The 27,418-nt window shown below is 39.0% G+C and overlaps 5 protein-coding genes across 6 annotated transcripts; 2 read left to right on the forward strand and 3 right to left on the reverse strand.

Annotated features, from left to right (window-relative positions):
• The first annotated feature begins 858 nt into the window (after positions 1-858).
• LOC119983765 (probable indole-3-pyruvate monooxygenase YUCCA10) lies at positions 859-3,506 on the forward strand. Its single transcript, XM_038827493.1, has 4 exons — positions 859-1,514; positions 2,093-2,326; positions 2,593-2,715; positions 3,152-3,506. The coding sequence occupies exons 1-4, from the start codon at positions 897-899 to the stop codon at positions 3,341-3,343; spliced, it is 1,167 nt and encodes a 388-aa protein (XP_038683421.1). The 5' UTR covers positions 859-896; the 3' UTR covers positions 3,344-3,506.
• Positions 3,507-6,709: 3,203 nt separating this feature from the next.
• LOC119983672 (U1 small nuclear ribonucleoprotein C-like) lies at positions 6,710-9,497 on the reverse strand. The gene is made up of 6 exons (XM_038827367.1): positions 9,401-9,497; positions 9,264-9,306; positions 8,688-8,729; positions 8,335-8,590; positions 7,398-7,673; positions 6,710-7,214 (listed from the first exon to the last, which is right to left on the reverse strand). The coding sequence occupies exons 1-5, from the start codon at positions 9,406-9,408 to the stop codon at positions 7,411-7,413; spliced, it is 612 nt and encodes a 203-aa protein (XP_038683295.1). The 5' UTR covers positions 9,409-9,497; the 3' UTR covers positions 6,710-7,214; positions 7,398-7,410.
• Positions 9,498-9,961: 464 nt separating this feature from the next.
• Positions 9,962-13,102, forward strand: LOC119983320 (NPL4-like protein 1). Its single transcript, XM_038826990.1, has 2 exons — positions 9,962-11,163; positions 12,693-13,102. The coding sequence occupies exons 1-2, from the start codon at positions 10,183-10,185 to the stop codon at positions 12,945-12,947; spliced, it is 1,236 nt and encodes a 411-aa protein (XP_038682918.1). The 5' UTR covers positions 9,962-10,182; the 3' UTR covers positions 12,948-13,102.
• Positions 13,103-13,554: 452 nt separating this feature from the next.
• LOC119984209 (serine/threonine-protein phosphatase BSL1-like) lies at positions 13,555-22,524 on the reverse strand. 2 transcript variants are annotated; one of them, XM_038828048.1, is made up of 21 exons: positions 21,911-22,524; positions 21,739-21,799; positions 21,558-21,636; positions 21,393-21,472; positions 21,191-21,285; positions 19,584-19,683; positions 19,435-19,504; positions 19,021-19,122; positions 18,704-18,785; positions 18,428-18,598; positions 17,300-17,483; positions 16,942-17,143; positions 16,693-16,860; positions 16,381-16,619; positions 15,348-15,432; positions 15,120-15,218; positions 14,841-15,040; positions 14,691-14,766; positions 14,224-14,359; positions 14,004-14,143; positions 13,555-13,886 (listed from the first exon to the last, which is right to left on the reverse strand). In XM_038828048.1, the coding sequence occupies exons 1-21, from the start codon at positions 22,113-22,115 to the stop codon at positions 13,803-13,805; spliced, it is 2,658 nt and encodes an 885-aa protein (XP_038683976.1). In that variant the 5' UTR covers positions 22,116-22,524; the 3' UTR covers positions 13,555-13,802. The 2 variants fall into 2 exon arrangements, with proteins under 2 accessions (XP_038683976.1, XP_038683977.1); XM_038828049.1 differs by lacking the exon at positions 21,191-21,285 and having other exon boundaries at positions 21,911-22,057.
• Positions 22,525-22,816: 292 nt separating this feature from the next.
• Positions 22,817-27,306, reverse strand: LOC119984210 (protein tas-like). Its single transcript, XM_038828050.1, has 12 exons — positions 27,148-27,306; positions 26,951-27,050; positions 26,762-26,870; positions 26,284-26,372; positions 26,075-26,131; positions 25,739-25,847; positions 25,540-25,641; positions 25,288-25,352; positions 24,512-24,615; positions 24,357-24,421; positions 23,768-23,822; positions 22,817-23,166 (listed from the first exon to the last, which is right to left on the reverse strand). The coding sequence occupies exons 1-12, from the start codon at positions 27,203-27,205 to the stop codon at positions 23,006-23,008; spliced, it is 1,074 nt and encodes a 357-aa protein (XP_038683978.1). The 5' UTR covers positions 27,206-27,306; the 3' UTR covers positions 22,817-23,005.
• Positions 27,307-27,418: the final 112 nt, after the last annotated feature.

A 27,418-nucleotide genomic window follows, 5' to 3' on the forward strand; every position in this document is an offset into this window, starting at 1 on the left:
CATTTTTTTGTGCACACAGTGTTGTCGCTTAAACCGAAAATCAAGGCAAGATAATCCGTCTGTTTGGTGCAGCGGGTGCGAAGGCGGAGCCGCTTCAAACAACCTACATATTTCAGCGGATTCGCTGCCTTGGTGACAGCGGATCCGCTGGCACCCCATAAGCTCCGAATATATACCATGAGAGTTGACAAAAGCAATAAAGACAATGACCTACTAATTAATTGTAGAATCCTCCTCCTCACAACAAACATCATAAATGAAAGGGAACGTGAAATGAAAGGTTTGACCCTAAAATAAATAGTAAAAAAAAAGCTTTCTAGCTCTTGTCATTATGATCTAATGACAAGATATTAATTTTATTTTTATAGGTTTTTTTGTGTTGATTTTCCTTCACTTATCATTATTATGATTATTATTTATTATATATAGTTGTTTAACTAGTAAATGGTCTTGGAGTTCATTTATTGATTTCTCTTAACATATTCTCTAATATACAAACGAAATATTGTCACTGTTATCTAATTTACAAATTTCTTATCCAACAAATAATGCATAAAATTATCTATCATATTACTTACTTCCTTAAAATAATAATTTCATCTCTTTTTTTTATTATATTAATTTTTATGATGACACACTAAATGATTGTCTTTATCAATAATTAAGTACACAAAATAATAGAAATGTAATAAAATGGATGATTGACCTTTAAAACTGACCGAGTCCGAACCCTAATATTATCAATTTGAAAACCAAAATAATTTGATTTACCCGAAGTGGGCCAGGCATGCAATTGGCTCTATTGTTACTTGCAAGCAACAACTCATCAAACTCTTGCTATAAATCAAACCCCACAATCCAAATCTCCTTTGAACCACACAAAAAACACAAACATAATGCAAAACCAAAACCCTATAGTCATTATTGTAGGAGCTGGTCCCTCCGGCCTGGCCACCGCCGCCTGCCTCCGCCGCCACTCAATCCCCTACATCCTCCTTGAAAGAGAAGATTGCTATGCCTCTCTTTGGAAAAAATACTCCTACAACTGTCTAAAACTCCACTTGGGTAAGCAATTTTGTGAACTCCCCTTCATGCCATTCCCTCCCTCTTATCCCACTTTTGTCCCAAAAGATGATTTCATCAAATACTTGGATGACTATGTTTCTCACTTTGGGATTAGTCCTTTGTACCAAAGATTTGTGGAGTCGGCATGTTATGATGAAGTGGGTAAGAAATGGATTGTTAAGGCAAATAATGGGAGTTCTTGTGAAATTGAGGAGTATTCTGCTAAGTATTTGGTTGTGGCTAGTGGTGAAGCTACCAACCCTTTTGTGCCAGAAATTGAAGGCTTGAGTGGGTTCAATGGTGAGGTTCTTCACTCTACTAAGTTTAAGGATGGGAAAGCTTATAAGGACAAGAATGTTTTGGTTGTTGGTAGTGGAAATTCTGGCATGGAAATTGGTCTTCATCTTGCAAATCATGGTGCCAAGACCTCCATTGTTGTTCGCAGCCCGGTACTTATAATCATTTTTAATTGCTTCTTTTTGTTGTTTTTGGTATATGTTTTGAAAAAGGGTGTTGTGGGAGCATGCCCGCCCAACTAAGGTATTGTGTGTTTTGAGACTGGGCTTGACACCCTTTGTGGGCCCCGCATGTATTTATTTTTGGACATGTCTACCTCTCCTACTCAAACCTATGATTTCGATACTTATTCTCTCACCTCCAAGAGGTTATGGATTCAAGTGGAGGAGATAAGTATATGTTTTGAAAAAGGGTGTTATGAGAGAATGCCCAAAGCGCATTCTTTGTGGGCCCACACATATTTATTTCAGGACATGTCTGTCTCCAACCTCCAAGAGTTTATGGTTTCGAGTGAGGGAGACGGGCATGTCCTCAAATAAATATGTGCGTGCCCACAAAGGGTGCCAAACCCAGCTCCACAAGCGCAAAATACCTTAGCTGGGCATGCTCCCACAGGTGTCTATGCAAACGAACCAAACTCAAAATTTTCCAAAAAAAAGACCCTATTGGGTTTGATCATTCATGGATATTTGGCTTATAAGTGTGAACATTTACACATGTATATATACAGGTTCACATATTGTCAAGGGAGATGGTTTACTTGGCGTTAATCATGCTGAAGTATGTTTCACTTGGGGTGGTGGACAAGTTGATGGTGATTCTCAGCAAGCTTGTCTATGGTGACATGGACCAGTATGGGATAACTAGGCCCACAGAGGGCCCATTCTTCATGAAAGTCGCATATGGGAAGTACCCAGTCTTTGATGTGGGTACCTGCAGAAAAATCAAGTCTGGGGAAATTCAGGTATGAAAATGTGACTGAAAAAAATGTACTAAAGTTCAACTTCTGGGTTACACAAGCGCAAACCCTCTTGACAGGATAGTTGGGCCGAGACCCAATGTAAACCACTTGAAAAATAGTGGTGTCAATTTAGAATCAAATTCCCGACCTCGGGTGAATTCTTTACGCCCTAAATTCGAAGAGATAATCAGTTAGACTATCGGCAAGGTGGTTGAGTTTGCGTAGACATCACTTCATGACTTGTATTATTGTGTGTGTGTTCATATCAGGTTTTGCCGACACCGACAAGCATTAATGGGAATGAAGTGCTTTTTGGGAACGGCAAGTCGTATGCATTTGACACAATTGTGTTTTGTACTGGATTCAAGAGATCAACCAATAAGTGGCTTAAGGTATATTATATATATATATATTCTTTGTTGTTCTATCTAAACTCTGCTAAATACAACATAATATCAGAACAAAGACTCTATCCATTTGAACATGACCTCTACATACATCCACTTGTTGGATAGCCCACAAGTGCGGGAAAATGTCAAGTCTTGTAATCTCACATCGAATAAGCATAATCCAATCGAGTGATGTATTATAAGCAAAGTCTAAACACTTCTCACACAACAAATGCCTTTTTTTGTAGGCCTACGTACTAAGAAGATAGCCTAGTATAACAAATCCGTACGGACCCGTGTCCTAGATTTGACGACATTTGTTAATAAATATATTATGTTTGGACTTGGATTTCTAACAATAAAGGCTTTGAAAATGCATGCTAGTAACTTAATATGTCCTTTTTGGGTTCCTAACAAATTTTGGTGGGATGTGAGACAGGGAGATGATTACTTGCTGAATGAAGATGGGATTCCAAAGCCAAGTTATCCTAATCACTGGAAGGGAAAGAATGGCTTATACTGTGTGGGACTTTCAAGGAGAGGATTGTATGGTCTTAATGCTGATGCACAAAACATAGCAAACGATATTAACTCCCTTTTGCAATATGAAAACAAAGAGGTATCAGTTTGAAGATTTGAAATATAAACTACAATTTTTAGTAGTTGTCTAGGCAGACTCTTGGCAGAGAGTACAGGGCAGCAGCCTTTGTGATCTTGGGTTGATGCATAAAAGTGTTTTAAATGAATTCATATAGCTATATATATATACATACATGTGTGTGTCATGAACTGCATAAGTGGGTTTACCATCCTTGTTAGGTTTCCTTCATTCTTTTTTTTAACCGAGGAATCACCTAGCTCAACATATCCTTCGGATAGCTGAGTGGACGTGCCAAAACAGCTTGCACCACATTAGCGACAGGTAAGATTGAGTGTAGGTAGGGATCTGAAAGTGGGACAACCCCACGGAACCAATGGAACCTCAAGTACCGTACATCATAAGTCCAGGAACAATTCATAAATAAAAGAATTCCTATAGTTGTGATCATAATGTCTGCAAACTTCAAAGCATCTGATAATATGAATAGCAGCAACAAAGAGAATAGCAATTTCATCTGCCAAACCATCAAAATCACCAACTCAATTCTGGAGAAAATTTGAAGAATCGAGGTTGGATCCACACCCCTTTGAGGTGACAAATCTCTTCTTCTTCTTTAGCAGCAGCGGCCGCCTCGATCATCTCATTGAAAACAACCTCATCATAAGTTTTCCGGCGACAAAATGTCCCGCAAACAGAAACTGAAACATTCTCCTCCAAACCCAACAATCTGTTCATGTCCCTTTGCTTGAATTCTTGTTTAGCTTGAATGAATGGAAGAGCTCTCTCCGCAGGCAGATCTTTCGAGCTCCGACGTACTATCTCATATGAGTTCCATATTACCGTCCCATTAACAGGAACCGTTAGCAACTCATTTTTACAGCTGAAGAAGTAGAAAGTTCCTTTATGACAAGTAGCACATTTGATTGTGTCTATGTTATCATAAGCATGAGGCGCGTGTTTGGTCCAAGCATTAGCCCCTCGACGAGGCAGATAGAGTTCGATTGTCAATTCATTATTATGACCAATGACAGCAACTGTGCAATCTTCTGAAGTAGGGGGAGACGACAAGGCAGCAATGTGGTACAAGAGACTAGATTGTGGCAGCCGTGGAAGTTCTATCCTTGTGCGCGAAAACGGGCAGAAGAAGAACAATGGTGAGCCTTGTTGGAGTAGAAGCAGCCACCCATCATGTCAAGCAATGCAGGCTGTTGTTCCATTCAATTCAGGGATATGTAATGCATACTTCTTGCCTGATTCAGTAACCAAATGGCATTGAGAGCTTTCACTGCCGCCGTAGAGGAGAAACCAAGGTTCGTGATCCGGTAAGGATTCAATCTCAGCTGAAGCTGTTTCAGAAGCAGAATTCCAATCCTTACAGACACCGCGGAAACAGAGATGTTCAATTAGGCCTAAACGATCAGCAATGCCTGATAATAGTTCATAAGGAAGATCAGACCACTTCTTATTCATTGTGCCGCACCCTCTCCTGGTTAGACTGCAAGCTAAAAGGACCAAAGAATGCCTACATAAGCCACTGATATTCTTATGTAAATCACAGTTCATATGGAGTTGAATAATAAGCCTTCATTCTTCTGTTCACGTTACAACTCTTAGCAAACCTCACTAGATCAGAGTATCTGATTCTTTCAATAGAAGCAAAGCTAAAAAGACCAAGTTGAAGCATCTCAATGAACCCTATTCTGCTTCCCAAGAAAGAAAGAAGAAAGAAGAAAGCACCTAGTTGGTTATCTCTCCGGACATAGGGTTTACGGTGTTCGAGGTTGGAAATTCAAACTAACTAGTTCGGAAATTTCCATGTGGAATCTTGGTTCCGTGGGCTTGTCCCACTTCCTAGCCCTTACCTGCATGGGTTTCGACTCAGTCTTACCTGTTGTCAGCATGTGTTCTAACGTTTACGCCCACTCAACGGTTCGAAGAGCAAATGTCATATAGTGGACTAGTTGGTTGCTTGGTTACCAACAAAAATTGTTATGAATTTAAGGCAAAAGTGTACCACATCAACATAAAATTGAGTGAAAAAAGGTGAGCAGGACAGAACAGAACGGCAGAAAAATCAAAAGTTGCTAATTACACCACAGATAAACAGAAAAAACATAATCAGTCCTTGGAATCAAAGAAACCTGGAACTAGAAACTGAATTATCAAATTTTGTTCACTTCTTCTCTTCTGTTGACTAGAAGTTATTCTTACACTTCACTGTCAATAAAATCATCCATAAGAGATTAATTTTGATAAAACCCTATACCTACAAGAGCTAAATCTAGGATTCAGATTAAGGCCATTAATTGGTATGGTGAGATCAGATAACAAGATGTCACCTTTCATGGCAGATCCAAATACCCAGAAAAAAAAAAAGAAGAATATTTTTTTTAAAGGGTGAGAAGCTTAGAAAACCTAGAAGATTTTGAGGAAGAAGAAAATCATACCTGTTGTTTCTGTTGAAGGAAAAGAGAGGTTTAGATCATGAGGGTGATTATATGCTATGAAGTAGTTGAAGAGTCGTAACATTCTTAGTAGTCTTATTTTCCGATGATGCCCTGTTGGACCCCACTCTATGTACTACTATTTGGGTTGAACTCTTTGTCGACCCCACATTAATAATATTATTTTTCTAATATTAATGTTTGCATTATGTTGATATCACTGAACTAGGGGTACACATAACTCGCAATGTGACCCGACCCAACCCCAACAACCCGACCCGAACCTTACCCACTTAGATGAAAGTTGGATAAGGGTTATATAATGTGCAACCCGATTTTATACGGTTTGGATATGAGATATGATGAACTCCGACCCATGTTAACCCAACTCAACCCCACATAACATAAACAATCGTGTTTTACACTAGTCTTGCAATGCGACCTGAAATGCACTCTAGTATATTTAGAAATTTATGCTATTATTTATTTATATTTATAGGTTGTTTGAATTATTTGAATAATGGAATTATAATAAACACTAAACAGGCTCCAATCCGATCCAACCTCAAACCTAACCCTACCCACCTAATTCAAACCCGACCCAACCCTATCTCAAATGAGGTCGGTTGAGGGTTACTGAAAGCCTCATCCGAACTTAAGCGGGTCAAATAAAATCTCTCCCAAAACCCGACCCATGGCTCCCGTAGTTATCAACTTAACTACTACTTTCCATTATATTGAATTTTTTTTAATCTAGGAACCACTAAGCCCAACATGCAGCTGAGTGGACATAAAATTAGGCCATCATAACAGCCTACACAATGCTAACAACAGACAAGACTGGGCTGAAACCGAGGCTTGGAAATGGGACAAATCCACGAAACCAACATTTCACAAGGAAATATCTCAACTGGTTTATTTGAATTCCCGACCTCTAGCAACATTAGCCATACAACATCACCGTAATATCTGTATATTCCTGCACCATGTATTGTACATACTTTGAAAGAAGGCATAGCACAACAACTACCATAAATCCCTGTAGTTTAACGTGACATAATCCCATTCAAGATGAGAACGAACCCCTTAATCTAGAGAACATAGTCTCATTCACATAAGGATAAAACCCCATTTAACTACACCGAGCACCCTTGCATCACTTTAACCAGATTTTCTATTCTTGCTTAGCAACAGATACTGCAGTAGACTTGCTTGCTACTAATTGGAACTAGGCCATCTGCAAAACACTTGGTCTATGATTTTTGGGCCAAGGATCCCTTTCATCACAAATAACAACTGGACCATTCAAAGTTCAATAACATGTCCAAAAATGATTACAGAATAACTACAACGTTTGGCAGCATGCAGGAATCGAGAATCTGATACCGTACAGGACAAACGGAAAACCTAAGGGGCATCACTTCAGAAAACTGATATTGTCAGGTTCATCTGCCTGCCTGCAAGAAAATGGTTGAAGAACCAAACATCAGATACTCTGTACTCGGCAAATAGACAGAAACGGGAAGCAGAAATGCTGAGCACAGATGTTACCTATAAATAAATAAAAAATTAACCTAGTTCAATTAAAAAATCGAGTCAGATATTGATCAACCTCCGTTGGATATAAGAGCAGAGCATACCAGTTGAAACAGACTAAGGATTACCCTCAGGAGCTGGAGCATTGGCACTGTAATTTTCAAAGCCTCCACTGGTAGGAGCAGCTGGATTGGGTTGGTAGACTGCGGGTGTAACCATTGAAGGGGTACCACTAGAAGGAGAGGGTGTTGCGGCAGTCCCAGGGACTGTTGTCGGAGGAGCTAGTGTAGGAGGTCTGGGAAGACCATTTAATTGACCAGGTACTGGGGGAGCACCAGGTGGTGCCATCATTGGTGGCATGCCTGGAGCAGTAACATAACCTGAAAACAACACGAGAGCGTTTCAGCTAGTACATTCCAACATCACAGAAAAAGGTTATATCTATCAAGAGTTTGCATCATCCAGTAATTTTCAAAACATAATAGCAAGCATTGCGTGAAGAAGAATAAAAAATGAGAAAAAAAAATATATGGAAGGACTACCGTTGCTTGTAACAGAGGAACCGTGACGTAGAAGAAAAGTTAAGTGAAAATTTACAAGCCATCCAGCTGTTTTTCTATGTATAAACAAATGCATCCAAAAAACAACAAAGGTGATCCACAAAAAATCCATGACAATGAGCCTTGAGGGAAAAATAATTTACCTTCAATAACAATAATCAATTATCTTGCCAGATTTTACAAGGGTTTATGCATATATAATAGTGAATAATGAGCAGCCTAGGTAGATAATGAAGAATTTCAAATCACTTGACCAGTATATTTTTTTAGCAAACACCTGGCAAATCTATTATCTAGAATCAAACTAAGACTACAGATACAGCACCATGTTAGATTTAGGTCAAAGCAACAAACCATCTGCATAAAATCAATGAAAGATATCGACTCCTATACAATGAAGCATGTGAAAATTTGAGTACACATGAAAAGTGAGAAATGGGTTTGCAGCCAAAAAAGTCACATCTGTTGGGGTTTGATCTACCTGGAGCACCAGGAAATGGTCTAGGCAAAATAGGAGGTCTCATTCCAGGAATAAGTTGTGGATTAATCGGTAATTGTGGCATTCCAGGTGTTGGTAGGATAGGAAGGCGAGGCCTCTGAGCCATAAGATGTTGATTGTAGGCAGCACCAACCTGCTGGAATGCTGCAGCCTGGCCAAGATGTTCCTTAATTCTTTGGTCAATTAAACTTTGAGTTTGTTGTTCTTCAAATTGCTGATAGTACGATCTCACATTTGCCTAAAGGTATAAACAAAAATCAGAAACCAATTCCCATAAAGAATAACAATAACAATAACTACATAAGCATTAAAGGTCATGACAAAAACTACAATACCTTATGTTTATACCCTGAATTGTGCTGCTTCCTGACTGATGGCTGAAATACGTAAAAAAAACAAGAGGTTGTGAGCAATATACAATCCCCAACAAAACAACCCATCCGGGAGGAGGTCTGCAAAACTACTAAATTATACCCAACAAAACAAAATCATGCAAAATCCTCCAAAATGTTTTATTTCAATCCCAAAATAAAATCAAATTCATCTGTCAACAGTTCAGATAGAGTTAATTGCGACTATGAAAATAAAACATGCGGAACTTTCCAAAATAATAAATTCTACACACTAGGTGTCAACCCACAAATTGGTATCCATGGCATATTGCTCAAGCTGCCGGATGGTGGTCTCCATCTACGAACTCACCTCTATTTGCCCATAGTTTGTTCTGATACGAGAGACACTAGACTTAAAGCATATCAAACGAGAATGAATAAGATTACTAGCAGTTAAGAGGTATGAATTAGACAATGAGAAGTCAATTTAGGCCTAAACATCACTGTATCATGAGACCAAATTCCAGAAAAACAAGTGATAATCAAACAAAAACGATATTAAAATACGAAGGAACTTACAGAATCATGTGTCAAGTAAGTGTCACAATAATCGCAGTAATACCTGCAAATCAAAACCAGAAAAGAGAATTAGCACACTTTCTCACCACAGGAAAAATGGAAACGTTTTAATGAACAAAAAAGGTTGAAGATCGCACCGAGGCATGGCTGTGCGAGACCAGAATCAGTGCGCGAAGTACGTTCAAAAACCCTAGAAGACGTTGCTAGGGCGAACTTTTGGGCCCGTCAGAATTTTGAAAGCCCACCATCACTGGGCTTTCCATATAGACGACATTCTGGCCCAATTCGTATAATTATAATGATTAAATAAGTAAATAACTAATGAAGAGAGGATGACAAAATTATGTCCGGTATGAATGACCGAATTTGTCCGACTCGGATCAAATTAAATCTACACGTAAGTTGTATGTTTGAAATCTCAATCCAAATAAAATAAAAAACTGTTCGGTTTAAAACTTGATACAAGTACAAACACATAAATCATTAAATCTTGTACAAATTATTTGTTTAGACCCTAACACAAAATAAAATTTTTATTTGATTTACTAATTCAGATTTAAACTAATCTAATTTTAATTAATTAAATACTTTCGAAATCCAACCCGAATTATATTGTGACCGTATAAATGTTTTGCAAGGATTGTTGGACGAGGAAGAAATATTTTTGCCACCCCCTAAATGGAAGACACTTCTACGACGTCGTATATCTCCTGCTGAGGAAACGTATATATCATGTGCAGTGCTGCCTTTCAGCTTCCACCACGTCAAGGAGGAATTCAGAAAGCTTGCTGCTTACTTCACCGGGAAAAATCTCACTCTTCACTCCGAAGTAGTCGTCGGAATTCTCTCGCGGAAAAATCGCCTCAAACCTCTCAGTCATCTGTTTCCTTTCTAGTTATATCGATTGTCTTCTGCGAATATGATACTCAGAATCCGGAGCCGGGACGGCCTTGAGCGCGTCTCCGTCGACGACCCCCATATTACGGTGGCTCAACTCCAATCCCTCATCCAAGACCAGCTCCGAATCCCTACACACAACCAGACCCTCTCCACCGACCAAAAACTCTTATTGGCCAAAACCCCAAGTGATCTCCTGCAATTTACCGACATGTCCAATCCCAGCACCCAACTATCTTCCCTCAATCTCTCTCACGGTTCCATTGTCTTCCTCGCGTACGAAGGCGAGCGTACCATTGTGGGCCCCACTGTCCAACCTGCTGGTTCCTTCGGCCGCAAGATGACCATGGATGATCTCATCGCCAAGCAGATGCGGGTTACCAGACAGGAAACCTCGCATTGCGAGTCGGTGTCCTTCGATCGCGACTGTGCTAGTGCGTTCCAACATTATGTTAACGAGACACTCGCGTTTGCCGTCAAGAGAGGCGGGTTCATGTACGGTACAGTGGCGGATGATGGCAGGGTGGAGGTGAATTTCATATATGAGCTGCCGCAGCAGGGTACTGAGGAGAACTTGCTGCTTTTCAGGGACCCTCAGGAGGAGAGATTGGTGGATGCGATCGCTATGGGGCTTGGGATGCGGAGAGTGGGGTTTATATTCACGCTAACGATCCAGCAGGATAAGAAGGATTATACTTTGTCGAATAGGGAGGTTTTGCAGGTCGCGGAGCTTCACGCAGAGAGCGGATTGAAGGAGTGGGTAACAGCCGTGGTGAAGTTGGAGGTGAATGAAGATGGGGGTGCTGATGTGCATTTTGAGGCGTTTCAGATGAGCGATATGTGTATAAGGTTGTTTAAGGAAGGGTGGTTTGAGACAGAGATTGGAGAAGATGATGATCCTAAACTCTCCAAGATGAAGAAGGATGTGGTGGTTGGAGGGAAAGATGTTAGGGAGGTTGACAATGATTTCTTCTTGATTGTGGTGAAGATTCTTGATCACCAGGTACGCTTAGATCAACTATATATCTTGTGTTTTTGCTTGCACTTGCTTTTTATATTTCTCTGTGCTCATAGTATTGATGAATTCTCAATGATGGTTGAATCACAAGTTATAGTTTGTTTGAATTACACGTGCACAACTCTTGCAACTTTGGTCCGAGAGTCAGCAAGAGAGAATTACTAGCTTATGCTGGCCCTATAAATGGCCTTAAGAGGATGATGCCTAACTGCCTTCGAGCCAACAAGTTGTGAATCATTCTATTATGCTACAGTGGGATGTAGGAGTAACTCCTTGTTATTCCGCATCTCATGTACCTAAGAGGGAGTAAGAGAAAATTCTCATGGAAGACTATGCTTTCAAGGCTAATTAAGTTCCCAAGTGGCATCATCCTTCAGAATTGCAGAGCTCTATAGTTTATTGATGTCTCCTCTTTAACATGTTGGTTGAGAAAATCATCATTAGAATGGAAGGTGTCATAGTGTACATATGAAGCTAAATGGCCTTTGTTTGATAGCTCTATTGAATTTACCGACTATGTTGAGAGAGCAGAATCGGTTTGCACTATACCTGTGCAGTGTATGCTCATTTGGGATAACAATTATTACATCTCCAAAGCATATTTACATTGAAATTTATTGATTTGCACACTTTCATGAATTGCATAGAAATATCATTTAGGATGAAGGAGCATTCTTTTTTTACTATATTTTGCCTTACTGATAATTATGTCAGATGAGTTGAAATGTTCTTTCGATGTATTATTTGATGAAATGGATGAAAGAGTTGTTCAGAAATGTCAGTAAACTGATGGAAGATTTCAGCAGTATCATTTCCTTTTCTAGGCCTAGAGTTGTAGCTAAATATACTCTTCTGTGGCATGCTACTTTTTAAAAGAATATTATGTAAATGGAGGAGGGTATTGGAAAAGAAGATTATGCCGAATGGTATTAGTTTGAGACCTGCATTATTTTTTGTACATTGTAACATAATTCTTGGCTATAAAACGCATAAGAAGATTTGAAAAGCAGAGTTCTTATTGTCCTACATGCCATGTCACGAGGAGAGAAATTCCTCACCACCTGAAGAACAATCATTGAACTGACACTTGCGATTGTTGAGACTTGAGAACTGCTTATTCCAGATAGTGTTATTAGCTCCGCAGATACAATTGTGCATACTTAAGCCATCCACATGATTATATATTAATATTTCTGTTTTTGTGTTACTAATGCGGCATTTGAGAAACATTTTCTTTAAAAGAAAAGGATAGTACCTCCATAATTTTATTAATTACCCTCACTTGTTGCAGAGGAATACCGTGTTTACCTAACATCTGAGCAACAATGACTAAATTGATCTTTTACATATTTGTTGGTGCTTTCTAAAGATGTAAATTCAAAGTGCTGGATGATTTCCTAATTTTCCTTCCACATGAAGATTTCCAAAGAACTCATGTAACCTTGTTTAGTTAATTTTATGTTGCCTTGGATTCTATCATGGTATAGTTTATGTAAACTTCTATTTTACTGCAGGGACCTCTTTCATCAACCTTTCCCATTGAGAACCGAATCAACCAAGTGCCGATGAGGTCGCTGAAGATTCATCTGGACCGGGCAAAGAGTTCTCCGTTTGTGAAGAGAATTTCTGATTTTCATTTGCTGCTTTTCCTGGCAGAGTCTTTGGGCCTCAGTAATGACATTGCTGGATTGGCAGAGTGTGTGCAGACGCAAACAGCCGTGCCAGAAGGTTATCAGCTCATCATTGAGTCAATGGCTAATACCTCTTGATTTTCTATTAATGCTCATTTGTCAATCGATACATCATGTTCCTTACACTCAGATTGTTGGTATGTATGTCTATATATTCTGTATTGAAGCCGACCATTGTATGGAGGAGTACAAGTTGACGTTTTTTTGTCTTTTATCTACACCAACGGTCTGTATATGTTTGGCTCCAAATTTTTGCTCCTCTCCTCTCTCTCTCTTCTGGGTGCTAAATATAGCACCTTACATGCTAAGGTGTTATATTTAGCACCCCTTATGACACTCCCGTTGGAATGCCTCAAATGGGTGGTGGGGTGCAATTTTTGCAGTTACACCGTTATATCACCCCCGTTGGAGGTGTTCTTACAGTGACTGGAGTGGAGATGTACACAGACAGACTTAATTCCACGGAATTGAACTTGACTTCTAATCAAAATGACTGATATTTGAAAAAAAAAATTTCATCCCCAACATTTCAGTCAACCAAACGAGTTTAGGGCAAATAACATGACTAATAACGACTACCAACTAGTCTAAGTTAGTAATCTATCTATAAGAATTACAATTTACAAGAAGCAAAAATAATCTACCGGCCCCCTTCCTATAAATAATGTAAGAAAGCAGAAAACACAACACAATTTTCTCACTATATAAATTGTAGATTATATGTTACACTGAGCTCGTCAACAACTAAATCTTCTCAGGGAAGGCTACACAGGGCCATACTCTTCTGCAACTTTGTACATCAGAAAATACAACATCAACAACATACTTTGAGCCAAGTGGCAGAAACTTCGCCGGCACAAAGCATGTGATGGCTGAGCTTGAAATTTCCGCAGCAAAGCATAGGAGTGCACAAAAATCAGTCAGATAATATATTCATATATAAGCCAGTGAGCTGCGATCAAGGTTAGGCTGTGGGTGACCCCGAGTTGGGGTTGGTGGTCTTTGAATATTGAGCTCCTGTGTGGCAACAAAAAACATAGGAAGTAAATAAAAATATCTATAGTGGATTGTCTTCCAGATAGCTGATTCCATAATCCATATCAAGGCACACAATCAAAATGTAGACTCTCTCACCTGCATCCAGGTATCATCCAAGACACGTTCTGGAGATGTCTCAGGTGACTGTAGCGGAGGGGGCAAGGGATGGATCAATTTTGGAACCACAACAAGACCCCTGCCAACTACAAGTATGGCTCCAGCATTGTTTGCCGTCCCTGGATATATATATACATATAAGTTTAGGCTGCAATCCTAGCATGGCCACAGGCAGAGAACAAAAAAAAAATACGCTTACCGCAATAGTTTGTCGCAGAAAAAAGAGTAATCAATTGGCCCTGAGCAAACCGTTCAAAACCATCCATCACACATTCATGAGCTCTAATGATGAGTTGTAGCCTGTTTTTCTTACAAAAGTCTGTGACTCGGTCAGGCTGCAAGAATGAAAATATATGATAGAATGAACATGCAACTAAATATTTGTAAATATAATCACAACATATGAATTTGGTAAAAGCATTGTAAAATTTCAAGGATATCATGGACAAGCCACATGGACAAAAAACTTGCAGTCACAAGGCCACATTATGTGCTGCACGAAGTTGATATTATTGCAAACCAACATTGTACCTTCGTATGTTTCAAGCAACAGAGAAAGAAGATTCAAAATTGCCAAAGAGGAGGGTGAATGTTTCAAAGGACTAAATACATAACACATGCGAGAAATCTCAACCTCTCAATATACAAGAAACTGAACACGCATACCCCAAATGTAACAAGACCAGGTCCTCTCGCATTTGGTCTCAAACCCTCTATGCTATCATTCTCTGTTGGATCAGACCTGTATAAGGAATGCCATAAGATATCTGAGATATGGAAGATGGTTAACAAAAACGATAAATAGGGATCCCGTACCATAAAAGATCCATCAAAATTATCGATCCAGCATCCATTGTTATGGGTCTCTCTAGTTTTTCTATTTGCTCCACTGAGTTAATAGATCTCCCTATGCCCCCATGCATACAAATGATTTTCTTCTCAATAAGTGCAGCAAGTGGAAGATAGTTGAAAAGTTGATTGAAGCGAGTCCACGCCCATATTCCATCACTCTCCCCCTACCAAAATACACAGGTCATTTGGCAGAGTCGAATTTGCGGAATATAAAAGGACAGTTTATGTGCAGATTCATCCAACCATTCTCTCAATGCATTCAATACGGAAACCAAAGAGCGCATTAATGTCAGCAGCTTCATGATTTCCACGTATCAAGTGAATATTTTCTGGATACTCAATCTGCAAATCATTGAATATTAAGAATGGGGTTGATGTACGGAAAAAATACATTGTTTCAAATGCGATATAAGAACTACGTTGAAACTATATTTTTAGCAAATTTAAGTTCATTTTAGACAGAAGATTTGCCTTCAGAGCAAGAAGCAAGGTTATAGTCTCCAAGCTGTGCTGTCCTCGATCAACATAATCTCCCAAAAATAAATAGTCAATATACCTGAAATACAGAACAATGTCTAATTAACAAAAATTTCTTGAGGTATTTTATGTTACTCAAAAGATTCTTGTCTTAAAAATAACACCAATGAGCTTATTGCATCTTCTGTTAAGCATATTTATATTTATAAGCTTATAATAAATTAACGTAAATCAAATTTATAATAATACTCGTATAAATTACGAATTAACCAGCCAATTTGAGCATTATTACTTTGTCACTCTCTAAGCCACTATGCAAGGGTATACTTTGTCACTCCCTCACTCTGACTAATTTGTCAATGGCTCCCCCACCCACTATGCAACCACATAGTTTTTCCACCTCAAACACGTCACATTTAAAACACTAGGTTTGCTAGGTCATCTTCATCTCTCTCTCACTCCCTCACTCCCTCTCTTATACCATGTAGCATCCCTCTTTACATCCAAAATGGACAGTCAACTAATGCAGTCAACCATTTATTGACTCACTCCACTAATATATATGATAAATTTGAGACCTTTCACCAAATTGATTCTAGAAGATATGTTCATCACAAATTTTCTTCAAATTATTATATTATGTAAGAGTTCACTTTCATTGACAAGTCAGATTGCAAAATTTAAATCATTATATAAAATCATGTGCCTGTTCAGGGTATTATCAGCATTGCATCTATTGAAAAGATAGCTCCCACATGAGGGTGCAGGTAATTCTCATTACAAACACTTGATAGCAGCTCATAGAATATAGTCCAACATGGAACGCCATATAATGATTTTTTCTAAAGCACAAAAATTCCTTCACCCCTACCCTCCTTACACACAGTTTTCTCAAGACAACTTCTGAAATTAGGCCTATATTTATAAATGGAAAAACAGTAAATTTCAGAACGCATAAAACTGGGAGTTGGAGCTAATCAATGCCCTGCATCATTCAATATAACCCCATGAGCAGTTTCAAACTTACGTTATGTCTCCCGCAGTAGAAGGAAAACCGTACTCATCAAATAGACGCATCAAGTCACCAAACTGTCCATGGAGATCACCAAAGACTTTCACAGGAGCTTTCAACTGAAGCACTGTGGGCTCATGCATAAAGATCTGTTCAGCAGCATAACAGAGCTCGCCAACTTCATAGGAATCCAACAAAAACTTCCTATTGGCAGGGGCCTTCCAGTTCCGAGGCCTAAGAAATGTAGAAATAATCTGCATGGCAACAAACAATTACAAACTACCCCATACAAATATAAGGACAAACACCACATGTGACACAGCTTGCCTTCTTATGCAACCCCTGAGGAGACCTTTGCCGGGTGAACTTTTTAGCGGGATATGACAGATCATTATTCATAGGAACCATCCTTCTGCTCTCATTTTCAAACTGATCCAAGGACAGCTGTCTCAGCATTCCACCCAAATTCCCAACAGCCTCTTTAGCAACCACTACCTGTGACGAATAAAAAGTATTGATTTGCAGCTTGGCGACTGAAAATGACCTCAGACATACACATGGAAGGAATAGACATACAGCTCTGGAATGAAGGTGAACATCTGCTTCAGTATCACTACCATCAGAATTTGTTTCTGCTGCATGTGAGTAGTCATCAGACACAGAAATGTCTTCTGTAGAATTGGCAGATTTTGCCTGTGCAGCATGCCAGACAGCACTAGCTGCCTCAGCTTCAGCAGCAGAAGCCTCCATCAGTTTTTCCATGGAATTCTTATCTATGCTGTTAAAAATGTAAATACATCACTGACTTCGGGGGAAAACAAAAAAACAAAATAAGAAATTGATGTACAGATGTGCAAATATATGTTGCAACCGATACATTGTGGGCCAGTACGATTTTCAAAGAGGAAGTAGTAGAAGAGTTATGCAAGATAACCTCATGCCACCAGCTGAGGGAACCTCAGGTCCACGATCCAAATTTTTTGTTGTTGCAAAAGAACTAAAGGCATTGAGTCTGGGACTGGTCACAGTAGGTGTCCTCTCAGATGTTAATACAGGAGAGTTGATGTCTGACTGAAATGGAGAATTTTCTGCAACCAGAAGATCGTCTAGCAAAATATCTGCACGAGATAAAGTATTTACTAATTAGGTACAATTTGAACTGCGCTTTTTGCATGAACGATTGCCATGTGTGATGTGTCCCACCAATGAGGCTAGACAATGAACAAAGATAATCAACAATATTTCACTATAGCAAAATGACCTGACCAATCAAAAGGGTACATATAAACTCAATCGTTGATTCGTCCCTTCTTTTTTTTTTTTTGTGAAGAAGATTCCAAAGTTAAGATTGGGTATAGTACATGACAATATGACATAATAAGCAATCCAAAGAAACTGTCTACAAAAGTGTATTTTGTCCACCTGAAGATTCATCTCTAATGTCTCTAAAAATTATATTCCTTTAAAGGTCTAAGAAATAAGATAGGCCAATGCTAATAATAAAAGAAATTCCTATTATTTCACACCTTCAAAGACATCACCTAACCAATTTCACTGTTGGAAATACCAACGTAACTCACAACTTGAACCATCAGTATGATAAAACAGGAGGGCTGGCTCAGAGATGACAAGAAACCATGCTGCAGTATGACAAAGAACATCTACTGAAGGGACACACAACAGATTTACTAAAACAACTGCTGATTTCTTTTTAAAACATAAAAATTCAGGACCGAGAGGTAAAACTGTAACTTCAAGCAACACCAGAGGATAGGGCACATTACAACCTACAACGAACAAACTCGATAGAAAATTGTAATATAGGCAGGGTGAATTAAGGCATGCATCCTCTGTCCCATGTAGTGGTTGTAGTTTATGAGACCCGTTGATTCAGCTTATTTACTGACTGGAAAGCGGAAACTGCTTTTAGGAAAAATAAGAATAGCTGAAAATTCATGGATGGAAACCTTGAAACTCTTTAGAGTAGAATAGGTATTATAAGAAAAACAAACAGATACGAGCTATGTAAGATTATGTTTCTCAAATTTAGTCTACTTTTTACCTCCTTTTAGACCACCATAAACATATATGCGAACACCAACAGATGCAGATGCATGGCGACATCGACGCATAAGTTCCAAAGAAGGATCATATTCATTGTACCCCTTGCTGGTGCGTGTTGAAGTAACTAGCCCATTTCGGTCCAACCAAACACCAGCAGCAGTGTCCAGAACTACCAAAATAGGAACCACATGGATCAAAACCTTAATCCTTAATGAGATTTATAAATATTTGCATTCAAAATACACGACAACAAACTAAGGAAGAGGAAGATTACCCGCAATGGCTGCATCACCCTCCACAGGATACCCTCCCCTAAGGACACCTCCGGTGACATGCAAGCGAGCACCAACAAAAACCTGCAAAGGAGCAAATGTATAGCTTACCTAAAGAAACTTGCATCAAAGGGCTAAGCTATCACACAGATAACCAGAAATGCACAAAATAACCAGTATCAAAAATTAACATCAGAAACTTTCTACAGTGCTTCCAAAATATACAGTGCCAGCAGAGATTTTACATTTACTTCTTCATTTTGAAAAGACTATGCAAAAATGTAGAGAAAATTCAACTTGGATCTTAGTCATCACTTACTGCAGCATGTTGATATCTCGGGGAAGGAGACACCCCAGGTGCAAGAGTCCACTCCCACTGACCATTTCTATGCATTAGCAGCCCATAAGCATCTCCAAGTGGCTGCGAAAGGTATAAAATTAATTCTTTAAAGAAACTCAGCATGAATCATATTTAATCAAATGAAACTTAGATATGCTTGTAGTAAACTGTAGCTCCAGAAAGAAAAGTTTATTTTCCTTGGGAAGAATGATAGTATGAAACACAAATTACGTAGAATTTAAATAAATTTTCAGCGAAAAATATACGACTCAGAAAATGGATATATTTCTCAGAAAGAGTACAAAGGCATGTTGCAGCAGAATGCTCGTGTATGCATATAGATGATGTTATCAGTTGACTGTCTAAAACCTTTTCAAAAAGAGCTAATCATACCGCACCAGAGGTGTCTCTTCCTCCACAAAGAAGAAACATGCCATCTGAACGGGAACTAGCTGTTGCATACCTACAAATCAAAGGATGGAACTAATAGAGGCCCACAGAAATTCAAAACTTTTGGTCATTAACAACCTAGAGAAACTTACATTCTAGCAGACGGTTTATCACCTTCAGGATTCAACCTCTGCCATACATATGGTTTCTGGGCAGTATCCAATGCCCAGGCATCAGAAAGAACTCTCTTCCCTGAACAATATTTGGAAAGAAAAAAAAAGGTATTAAAAGAGGATCCACTACATAGTTTTTCAATGGTGGGAACAAAAAGAATCATATGACAACATGGCAATCTACACTTTTGTGGAGTCACAATCGAATTGAAGATGTTATCATTTACATAAGCATGATGCAGCCATTCATAAACTCCACCAAAATAAAGTGAAAAAAAAGAGGAAGCGCCACTATTTTTTGAAATTGATCATAACTTAAAGAAGTTGTCACCAAAAAAAACATTTGGTACAAAAACACAGAGTGGAGAGGGAGAGAAAGAGGGAGAGGAAGAGAGAGAATATCTTAAGGATTCTCGTGCTGAAATGGGATTAACTTTGATATCAATCCACGATAATCTTTCATCTCAGCGTTGGGTTCCAGAGAGTGGAAATTTTACATTATGACAATATGTAGAATTATAGGCCTAATGAGTAATTGCATTGCCCAGCTATCAATGCACAACAAAGTTTTAGTTCCTTTGAGCAATATATAGGCTTGAGAGTGTTCCATCAAAACACAAACATCTAAACAGATACAATGCTCGCTTTTATCCTATCAACTGAGAATAGGCAGCATAAGTCCCTTGAGTCCACCTCTGGGTTTCTAAGTATATTAGTGCATCGTGATAAGTAGGGCAAGTACATTGCTGCGACGAATTAGATGAGACATCAAGTTCCAGAGATTAAACCTAACAAACTTTATCGGTTGGGCATAAATTCTAAGCACGTGATCAACTGCAAAGACAATTGTCAACAGAATGTCATAATCTAATTCTGACTCAAATAAATCTATTTCAGAATCTAAAAAACGGTAAACAACTCCCTGCACAAGGCTCCTACAGTGAGTGGAGTCGGGGTCCTTGGCGATAGGCAGGATATACACATACTTTACCTCCACATAATAAGTTGCGAGGTTGTTTCCAAGAATTGAACATGTGACCATTATGTTGCACTCCTGCAAATCTACCACTAGGCCACATCGATAAAATAAATTTCTGAATTGAAACTTTTGTAAGTCCATTCCACCATCAATTGCTGAACCTTTCCAATGGAACACTTGTCCACCTATTGGAATGCTCTCTGATTAAATAAATCTCAGAACCCTTTGTGGGATATTAAAAGCCACCATATTTGTAAAAGTGTTATACTCTTGTTGAACTCTGTTGCTCAACGAAAGTTCAAAGAGAGGTAGCTCGCATATACCATATGCACAAGCAAGCAAATTAGCTGCTGCAGCCTGCAGCCACATTCATTGGGCATCAGAGAGTTTTATTATGAGTTAACCATAGACAACCTTTTCAATAAACCTATCAAGCTGTCTGTAATAAAATTAAGTTTTAATTGAGTTTGCTAAAAGCCTACAACATGTAATTTTTCATAAATGTTTCATGTTATTAGATTCCAGATGAAGTAGAGTCTATTCACAAAAAGAGAAATAGCTTTGGTTGTTTAAAAAGATTGCAACCAAGCAGGATAGGTGTACTTACCATCATTGCCACTGACAGTAACCAGATATCTTTGGGCAACCAAGTCCATTACGTGGCCATACCGTGGCCCAGGACCTTGTCCTTGTACAACCACTCTAATAACAATTAAAAATTGAGGGCACAAGAAATTAAATGACAAGATTACAACAAAAGAGCAGGACAAAACAGCTGTAGTACTAGGCAAAAGAATAGAATAACTCACCGGTGCCATTTGTATTTGTCATTAGTTAAGTCGAGCACGTAGAGATCATCAGTAGAATGCCCAGCAGGACCTATGCCACCCTAGTCATTCACCATCATCAATCCATATAAGTAAATAAAACAATAACGAAAAGCCTCTGGTCTCAGATTAAAGCTCAAAATTTACCTGGAAGACCACCATTGTTCCAACCACCGCCGCTGCGTGGGCAGCCCTAGGAGAGGGAGGCTCCCCAGCAGGCCTAAGCCTGCACGATTACATTACATACCCAAAAGTCACTAAAACCCATTTCTTTTGACTTTAAATTCGCAGCAACAAGGGAAGGAAAGAAAAACATGTAAATAGGAACCTAGTCCATTTTCTGGTGAGAACATCGTAAGAATGAATTGAATTGGTAACCCCAGTCAATCCTACAACCAATTAAAGAAAAAAATCAATCTGGAGAGGTTGAGAAAAGTAAAGATTCATAACCATAATGTAGTTTCAATCAACAGTAGATAGAAAGAGAGAGAGAGAGTAACTGATGCCAGGGGCGGAGGAGGCGGCACCGCCCTCAATGGCGGTTGCACCACCGAAGAGGATCAAGCGAGGACCGTAAGATTTGGTGGCAGCGACGGCGGTGAGGGAGTGACCACATCGAGGACCAGGCGCGTCCTCATCATTGTCCCAATACGACTGGAATGCACGATAAGTCGGAGCAGGGTACAACACTGGCTTCGAACCCATGGGCCCAAGCAAACCAAGCGTACCAACACTTTCACATTCAAGATCACAAACCGATAACCACCACCGACAACAGTAGGCAGTAGCTCCCTTAAATCACCACAATTAAAAAAACCAAACCCTAAGTTGGATCTCGGTTATTCTATTGATGCGGTCCGGATTCTGGCTCCGGCGCCTCCCTCAAGTAATCTCTATATTGGGATTTCAAAATTTTGGCAGTCTTTTAAGTTATCGCGGTAATACGAATTAAACAGACCAGAACTGGCCCAGTCTTGGACTAACTCCATTACGTGGGATTGATTGACCTACGCTCGTTGAGTTAAACAATGAAAACAAGTGCCGGCAGGCAGTCTTGGAAGAAGAAAATACAAGAAGATTCAACTTTCAAAGTTCCAAATTACAACCACCATTGACATGGTAGCGTCAAAATACATCAAATGACTGTCATTTAATTGTTACATGGCACTGACACTGACACTGACGACAGATAAGACTGGACCGAAGTTGACATGAATAGAAACACAAAATTCCACAAAGAAATATCTTAATGGGTTCAAACTCCCGATCTCTGGCATTCAAACTCCCGATCTCTGGCATCATACTGGATAGCATCTAAAACTGTAAGTGCCAAAAACTATCACATTATTTAAATCGCCTCCGGAGTGCTCAGACTCCTTGAATTTACTCAACTTGACCACTGCCCATATTCTTTTGCAAATCTGCCCGACTCATGGTTCTGTCTCATTTCATAACTTACGGTGGCCACAACCACTTTTTTCTCTGAGTTCTGGAAAGTATAATTAACCATAAAACCAAATACAAGCATTACAATATGGATTACAAATTGAGCAAGTATATATATAACATAGCCAGCAAGTTATTTTCAGTTATGGTCAGGGACATGGATTAGGAAACCTTGCATGAACCTCGTTGATTTCTGCAATCATTTCGGATGTTAGCTCAACTTTGCAGCTGTTAAGAACCTCCTTGAGCTGCCATGACTTGGTAGCTCCGAAAACAGCACTGGCAACAAGAGGGTGTCTCAAAACAAAGGCTGACACAGCAAGGCAACAAATTGAGAGGAAAAAACAGAGTTAGACAGACGGGGCGATAAAGAACAGACAGACTACAAGACAACACTTCTTTTTTCTAAGGGCATGACTGAAGGATCACAGTTGCACATGAGGTTGTCTCAGTTAGAGGATGTGTGTGAATAGGGATGCCGGATAAATTCTTCGCTACACCATGCCAATTTTTTATTTAAATCAAACAAAAATAATAATATGAAAAACTCACTTTCTGGTGGGGAATGCTACTTTTGAATTCAGGCATGTTTCAATTCTTTATCATTTGATCATCTAAAAGCTATCATCTTGTCAACTATAATGCAGCATTAAAATTAAAGGTAAATGACATTACTTTTGATGATAATAGACTGTTATGCTTCCCACCCATTTAGGACCTAAAAGATCACTAAAACATTATAGCTTCCCTTAGTACCAAAACTTTTACAATTCTCACTCATTTTGTCAACTTCGTGTCCAATAGAAATCCACTACGATATATTTGAGGTGAAATACTTGGGGAGGGTACAAATGTATCATTGCATAAATGGATACTACAAAATAGATACTAATGTAAACAAAGTTTCGTACCAATTGCAAGAGAAACTGGATGAAGACCATATTTTCTCGCAATACCAAGGTATTCCTGCAAAGTGGAAGAAATGAAGATGATGCAACAACCAATACCATATCTGCGCAGCACGTGACAAAATATTCTGTTCTGAACAAAAATAAACAAATCAATGCTGAGCCTCCCCAGGAGAGGGCCCCTTGCAGGTTTTGTCCAATATTTTGTAACACTTGGATAATGAACTACATCAACATCAGAAATATCACACAAACTAAATAGTTTCTACACATGCATGACATCCACAAAAGAATCAACACATTATGACTTTATGAGTTATAAGCGTCCATCATCACGTGTCTTCAAGGCATCCTCAATTGCAATTTTGCAACATTTGAGATTACAAACAGAGCAAAAATAAAGGTCAGGAGAAACGGTCATAATTCCAACCATTATTGCATAAAAGTCATCTACAATATTGACTAATGATCACTATCGAAGGTTTCTCATATTGTAACACTGATTCTTAAAAGAGCTTCCTTTACACATGGTTTTTGCCAATCCATTTAGCCTATTAAAGAGTAATTTAAAATCCAAGATGAATTTACTAACCAGGGTAGCATCTTTTATGATCTTTTTGGACAAGTTGTATCTGGATTCCCCTTCCAAATACCTTCCTGCAAAGAAACTTTATATATGTAACGAAGGTTCAGGCCATTCACATTGCATTCCTAAAATGAAAATGAAGTACAACTCTGGCCATTAACCTTTAAAAAGATTTAGCCGAGCATCTGCTGGGCTGCCATCATGTGAAAAGTACTTCCCAGATAATATGCCCATTGCTAGGGGGCTGTACGCCAATAAGCTTATCCTAAAGATTTGGAATAGAAACACGCAGAAAAAAGCCCGTCAGCTGAAACTTTACAACACAAATCGTCCAACAAAAAAGTTAGAACAAAATCTGAAGAAAACTCCACCCCTGCACAGGCAACCCCCAAGTGACTCTCTATATACGCAATTTCTTTGGTCAATTAATTAGATGCACCAAGTGCATTACTGCATTGGCAGTTATTTTAAAACATTCTATCATCTAGTTACATCTTGTTGCAGATGAGGACTGCTGCTATATAATTCATCATCTAAGTCTCATCCAGATACATTAATTTCACAACTCTGATGACATAGAGTCAAACTCACTAGGCACAAAAATAATGTCATGCAATATTCTTTTTCTTGAATGCAGTCATGCAAGATCCTTTAAAACCAATGTCCTCTCTGTATTAAATGAACTCAACCAACCCAACACAATAGCCCGCAGTAAATTGAGGTCCAGATGTGCTTTAAGTTTCTTTGGTTTTTCCCCCTTTGAATGAAAAAAATAACACAGGACCAAGGAGCTTCACATCTGTATTATTCTGTGCATCATGACAATGCTACTGGAAGGTATAAGATAACCAGAATCTCTCATAGATCACAATTCATAACACAGAAATGAAAAAGAAAATTTCCTGACAATACGCACTGACATAATCATATGACTTACCTCTCATGATGACAGCACTCAGCCATTCCAGAATTGAATGTTCGGCAGAGCAAGTTGTATGAGTTCTAAAATGAAACAAAATTTTATACAGCAGCGTCACCATGAAAGAAGAACGAATATGTGTGCGCGTATATCCTCACACACACACACACACACACACACATATATATATATAGAGAGAGAGAGAGAGAGAGATTGAAGCAGGAGAACAAGCAGGTGTGCTATTCTTTAACAGGAATGACACATACAAACCTGAATGGATATTATTCTTGGATAATGAGAAACCTTTTCAGCAGATTGCACAAACTTCATGATACCATATGGTGTTTCATTACTAAGACCAATGTACCTTACCTGAAAGGAAGAAAAAAGGACAAAGTTTGTCCATACTCAATGCAATGGTAGCGAGAAAGAGTACATAGGCGAAACCAAAATACAATCAATCGCATACCTTTCCAGCATCAACAGCTCTGCCAAGAGCATCAAGTTGCTCTTCAATACAAATTGAACAGAACTGCCCGGTGGGATCATATTCGGTCTCTCCAAACATGGGAACGTAGCTATACAAAGAGTTATAAGTCACTTCAGGAGCAGAATATAGGGTGTGAAGGTGAAGAAAACCAAAAATGAATCTTGATTCTTGACAAAGGAAATAACTGAAAGTATTTCTCAATAACCCAAGCACACACACACGTGTCACCGACAAATTTTCTTTAATTCAAAGAATACCACCATTCTGCCTACAACAGCAAGAAGACTTAGAAAAGGATAGCATCGACATACAAACCGATCAGGCCAATGAATCTGATAAAGATCTATATAATCCATTCGCATGCGCTGTAAACTGCAACATCACAAATAACTGAAAATTATATCACAACACAAAATTTTCATGCATTAAATGGATTTTATAATTAGGCCAAAACATAAATTTCTTGCATGAAACATACTTTCCGAGGCTGATTATGTTGATAAAATGAAGGATTGAGAACCAACCTACAGTCAATGGCCTTTTTAATATTCCTTGCGTCCAAACACTCTGGACCTCCTCTAATCCAAGTCATTTGTCCAGATGGCCCTGCAACCTGGAAGCAAAATCATCCATCACAATCAAACAAAGAATTTTGAACAAATATCCAATAGGTGTAGAACAGAAGCTGTCATTAGAGTAACACAAATTCACCAAAATAAGGACCTAAGCAGGATTCTGGAATCTCAAAAAAAGGTATATAGGTTAACAAGTACTATAAAAACCAATCAAAACAACTATTTAAGCAATAGGGTTAAAATTTAAAGTCCACTCCCCACCCCAACCCACACAATTGCTTTCCAGAAGCACATACACTCAGTCACTCATACTGTATGCATTTGATAAGCTCACGACCCTTCTTTAACATAGCTCCAAACAAGCATCTAATGCACGTCAGTACTTAGCATAACAGAATCAACAAGTTTGGTAGAATTGCGCACAAACCTTTGTGGCCAGAACAACACGGTCACGAGGAATCTTCCTCTGTCTAATCCAACGGCCAAAGTATTCTTCGCTCCTGCCCTGAGTCTCAGCACGCTGAGGAATTGGATACCTGTAACGCAGAATCCTGATTACTTCATATCAATTCAGAAAAACGAGAGTTGAATATGAGAAAAAGAGATCACAACATACATCTCTGCGGAGTCGAAGAAGTTGATTCCCGCATTGAAAGCTTCGTCGAGGAGGTGAAAGGACTGTGGCAAAGTGTTCTGCTCTCCGAAAGTCATCGTACCTGGAAAATTAAGCAGTAAGGGCATTGAAGCACAGCATAAGCACGGGATGGAGTGAAGGAAAAAAAAAAAGAGAGGTAAGAGGTTAATCAATCAAACCTAAGCAGAGCCTGGAAACTGTCAAACCAGGGGCAAGGTCGAAAAGAGGAACGGACATTGCTCTCGCGTCAGAGAGGAGGAGAACTCGTGATTCGGTGATTGTGGTGAGAAGCAAAACAACGAGGTGATGAGAGACGGAGAAAGACAAATGATTTTGCAGAAAAACCAGGGGCAAGGTCGAAAAGAGGAACGGACATTGCTCTCGCGTCAGAGAGGAGGAGAACTCGTGATTCGGTGATTGTGGTGAGAAGCAAAACAACGAGGTGATGAG

The sequence above is a fragment of the Tripterygium wilfordii genome, chromosome 18 (assembly GCF_013401445.1).
Source record: "Tripterygium wilfordii isolate XIE 37 chromosome 18, ASM1340144v1, whole genome shotgun sequence".
Taxonomy (NCBI): domain Eukaryota; kingdom Viridiplantae; phylum Streptophyta; class Magnoliopsida; order Celastrales; family Celastraceae; genus Tripterygium; species Tripterygium wilfordii.

Coding starts and splice junctions, on each gene's coding strand:
- LOC119983320 (XM_038826990.1), top strand. CDS start 10,183: ATGATACTCAGAATCCGGAGCCGGGACGGCCTTGAGCGCGTCTCCGTC. Junction 11,164..12,692: donor TGAAGATTCTTGATCACCAG/GTACGCTTAGAT, acceptor ATTTTACTGCAG/GGACCTCTTTCATCAACCTT.
- LOC119983672 (XM_038827367.1), bottom strand. Junction 8,730..9,263: donor CTTACTTGACACATGATTCT/GTAAGTTCCTTC, acceptor TACGTATTTCAG/CCATCAGTCAGGAAGCAGCA. Junction 8,591..8,687: donor ATTCAGGGTATAAACATAAG/GTATTGTAGTTT, acceptor TTATACCTTTAG/GCAAATGTGAGATCGTACTA.
- LOC119984209 (XM_038828048.1), bottom strand. CDS start 22,115: ATGGGTTCGAAGCCAGTGTTGTACCCTGCTCCGACTTATCGTGCATTC. Junction 21,800..21,910: donor CTCCTCCGCCCCTGGCATCA/GTTACTCTCTCT, acceptor AATTGGTTGTAG/GATTGACTGGGGTTACCAAT. Junction 15,041..15,119: donor TTGAATGCATTGAGAGAATG/GTTGGATGAATC, acceptor GTATTTTGGTAG/GGGGAGAGTGATGGAATATG.
- LOC119984210 (XM_038828050.1), bottom strand. CDS start 27,205: ATGTCCGTTCCTCTTTTCGACCTTGCCCCTGGTTTGACAGTTTCCAGG. Junction 26,132..26,283: donor AAAAAGGCCATTGACTGTAG/GTTGGTTCTCAA, acceptor GTGATGTTGCAG/TTTACAGCGCATGCGAATGG. Junction 25,353..25,539: donor CAAGAATAATATCCATTCAG/GTTTGTATGTGT, acceptor GTTTCATTTTAG/AACTCATACAACTTGCTCTG.
- LOC119983765 (XM_038827493.1), top strand. CDS start 897: ATGCAAAACCAAAACCCTATAGTCATTATTGTAGGAGCTGGTCCCTCC. Junction 1,515..2,092: donor CCATTGTTGTTCGCAGCCCG/GTACTTATAATC, acceptor GTATATATACAG/GTTCACATATTGTCAAGGGA. Junction 2,716..3,151: donor CAACCAATAAGTGGCTTAAG/GTATATTATATA, acceptor GATGTGAGACAG/GGAGATGATTACTTGCTGAA.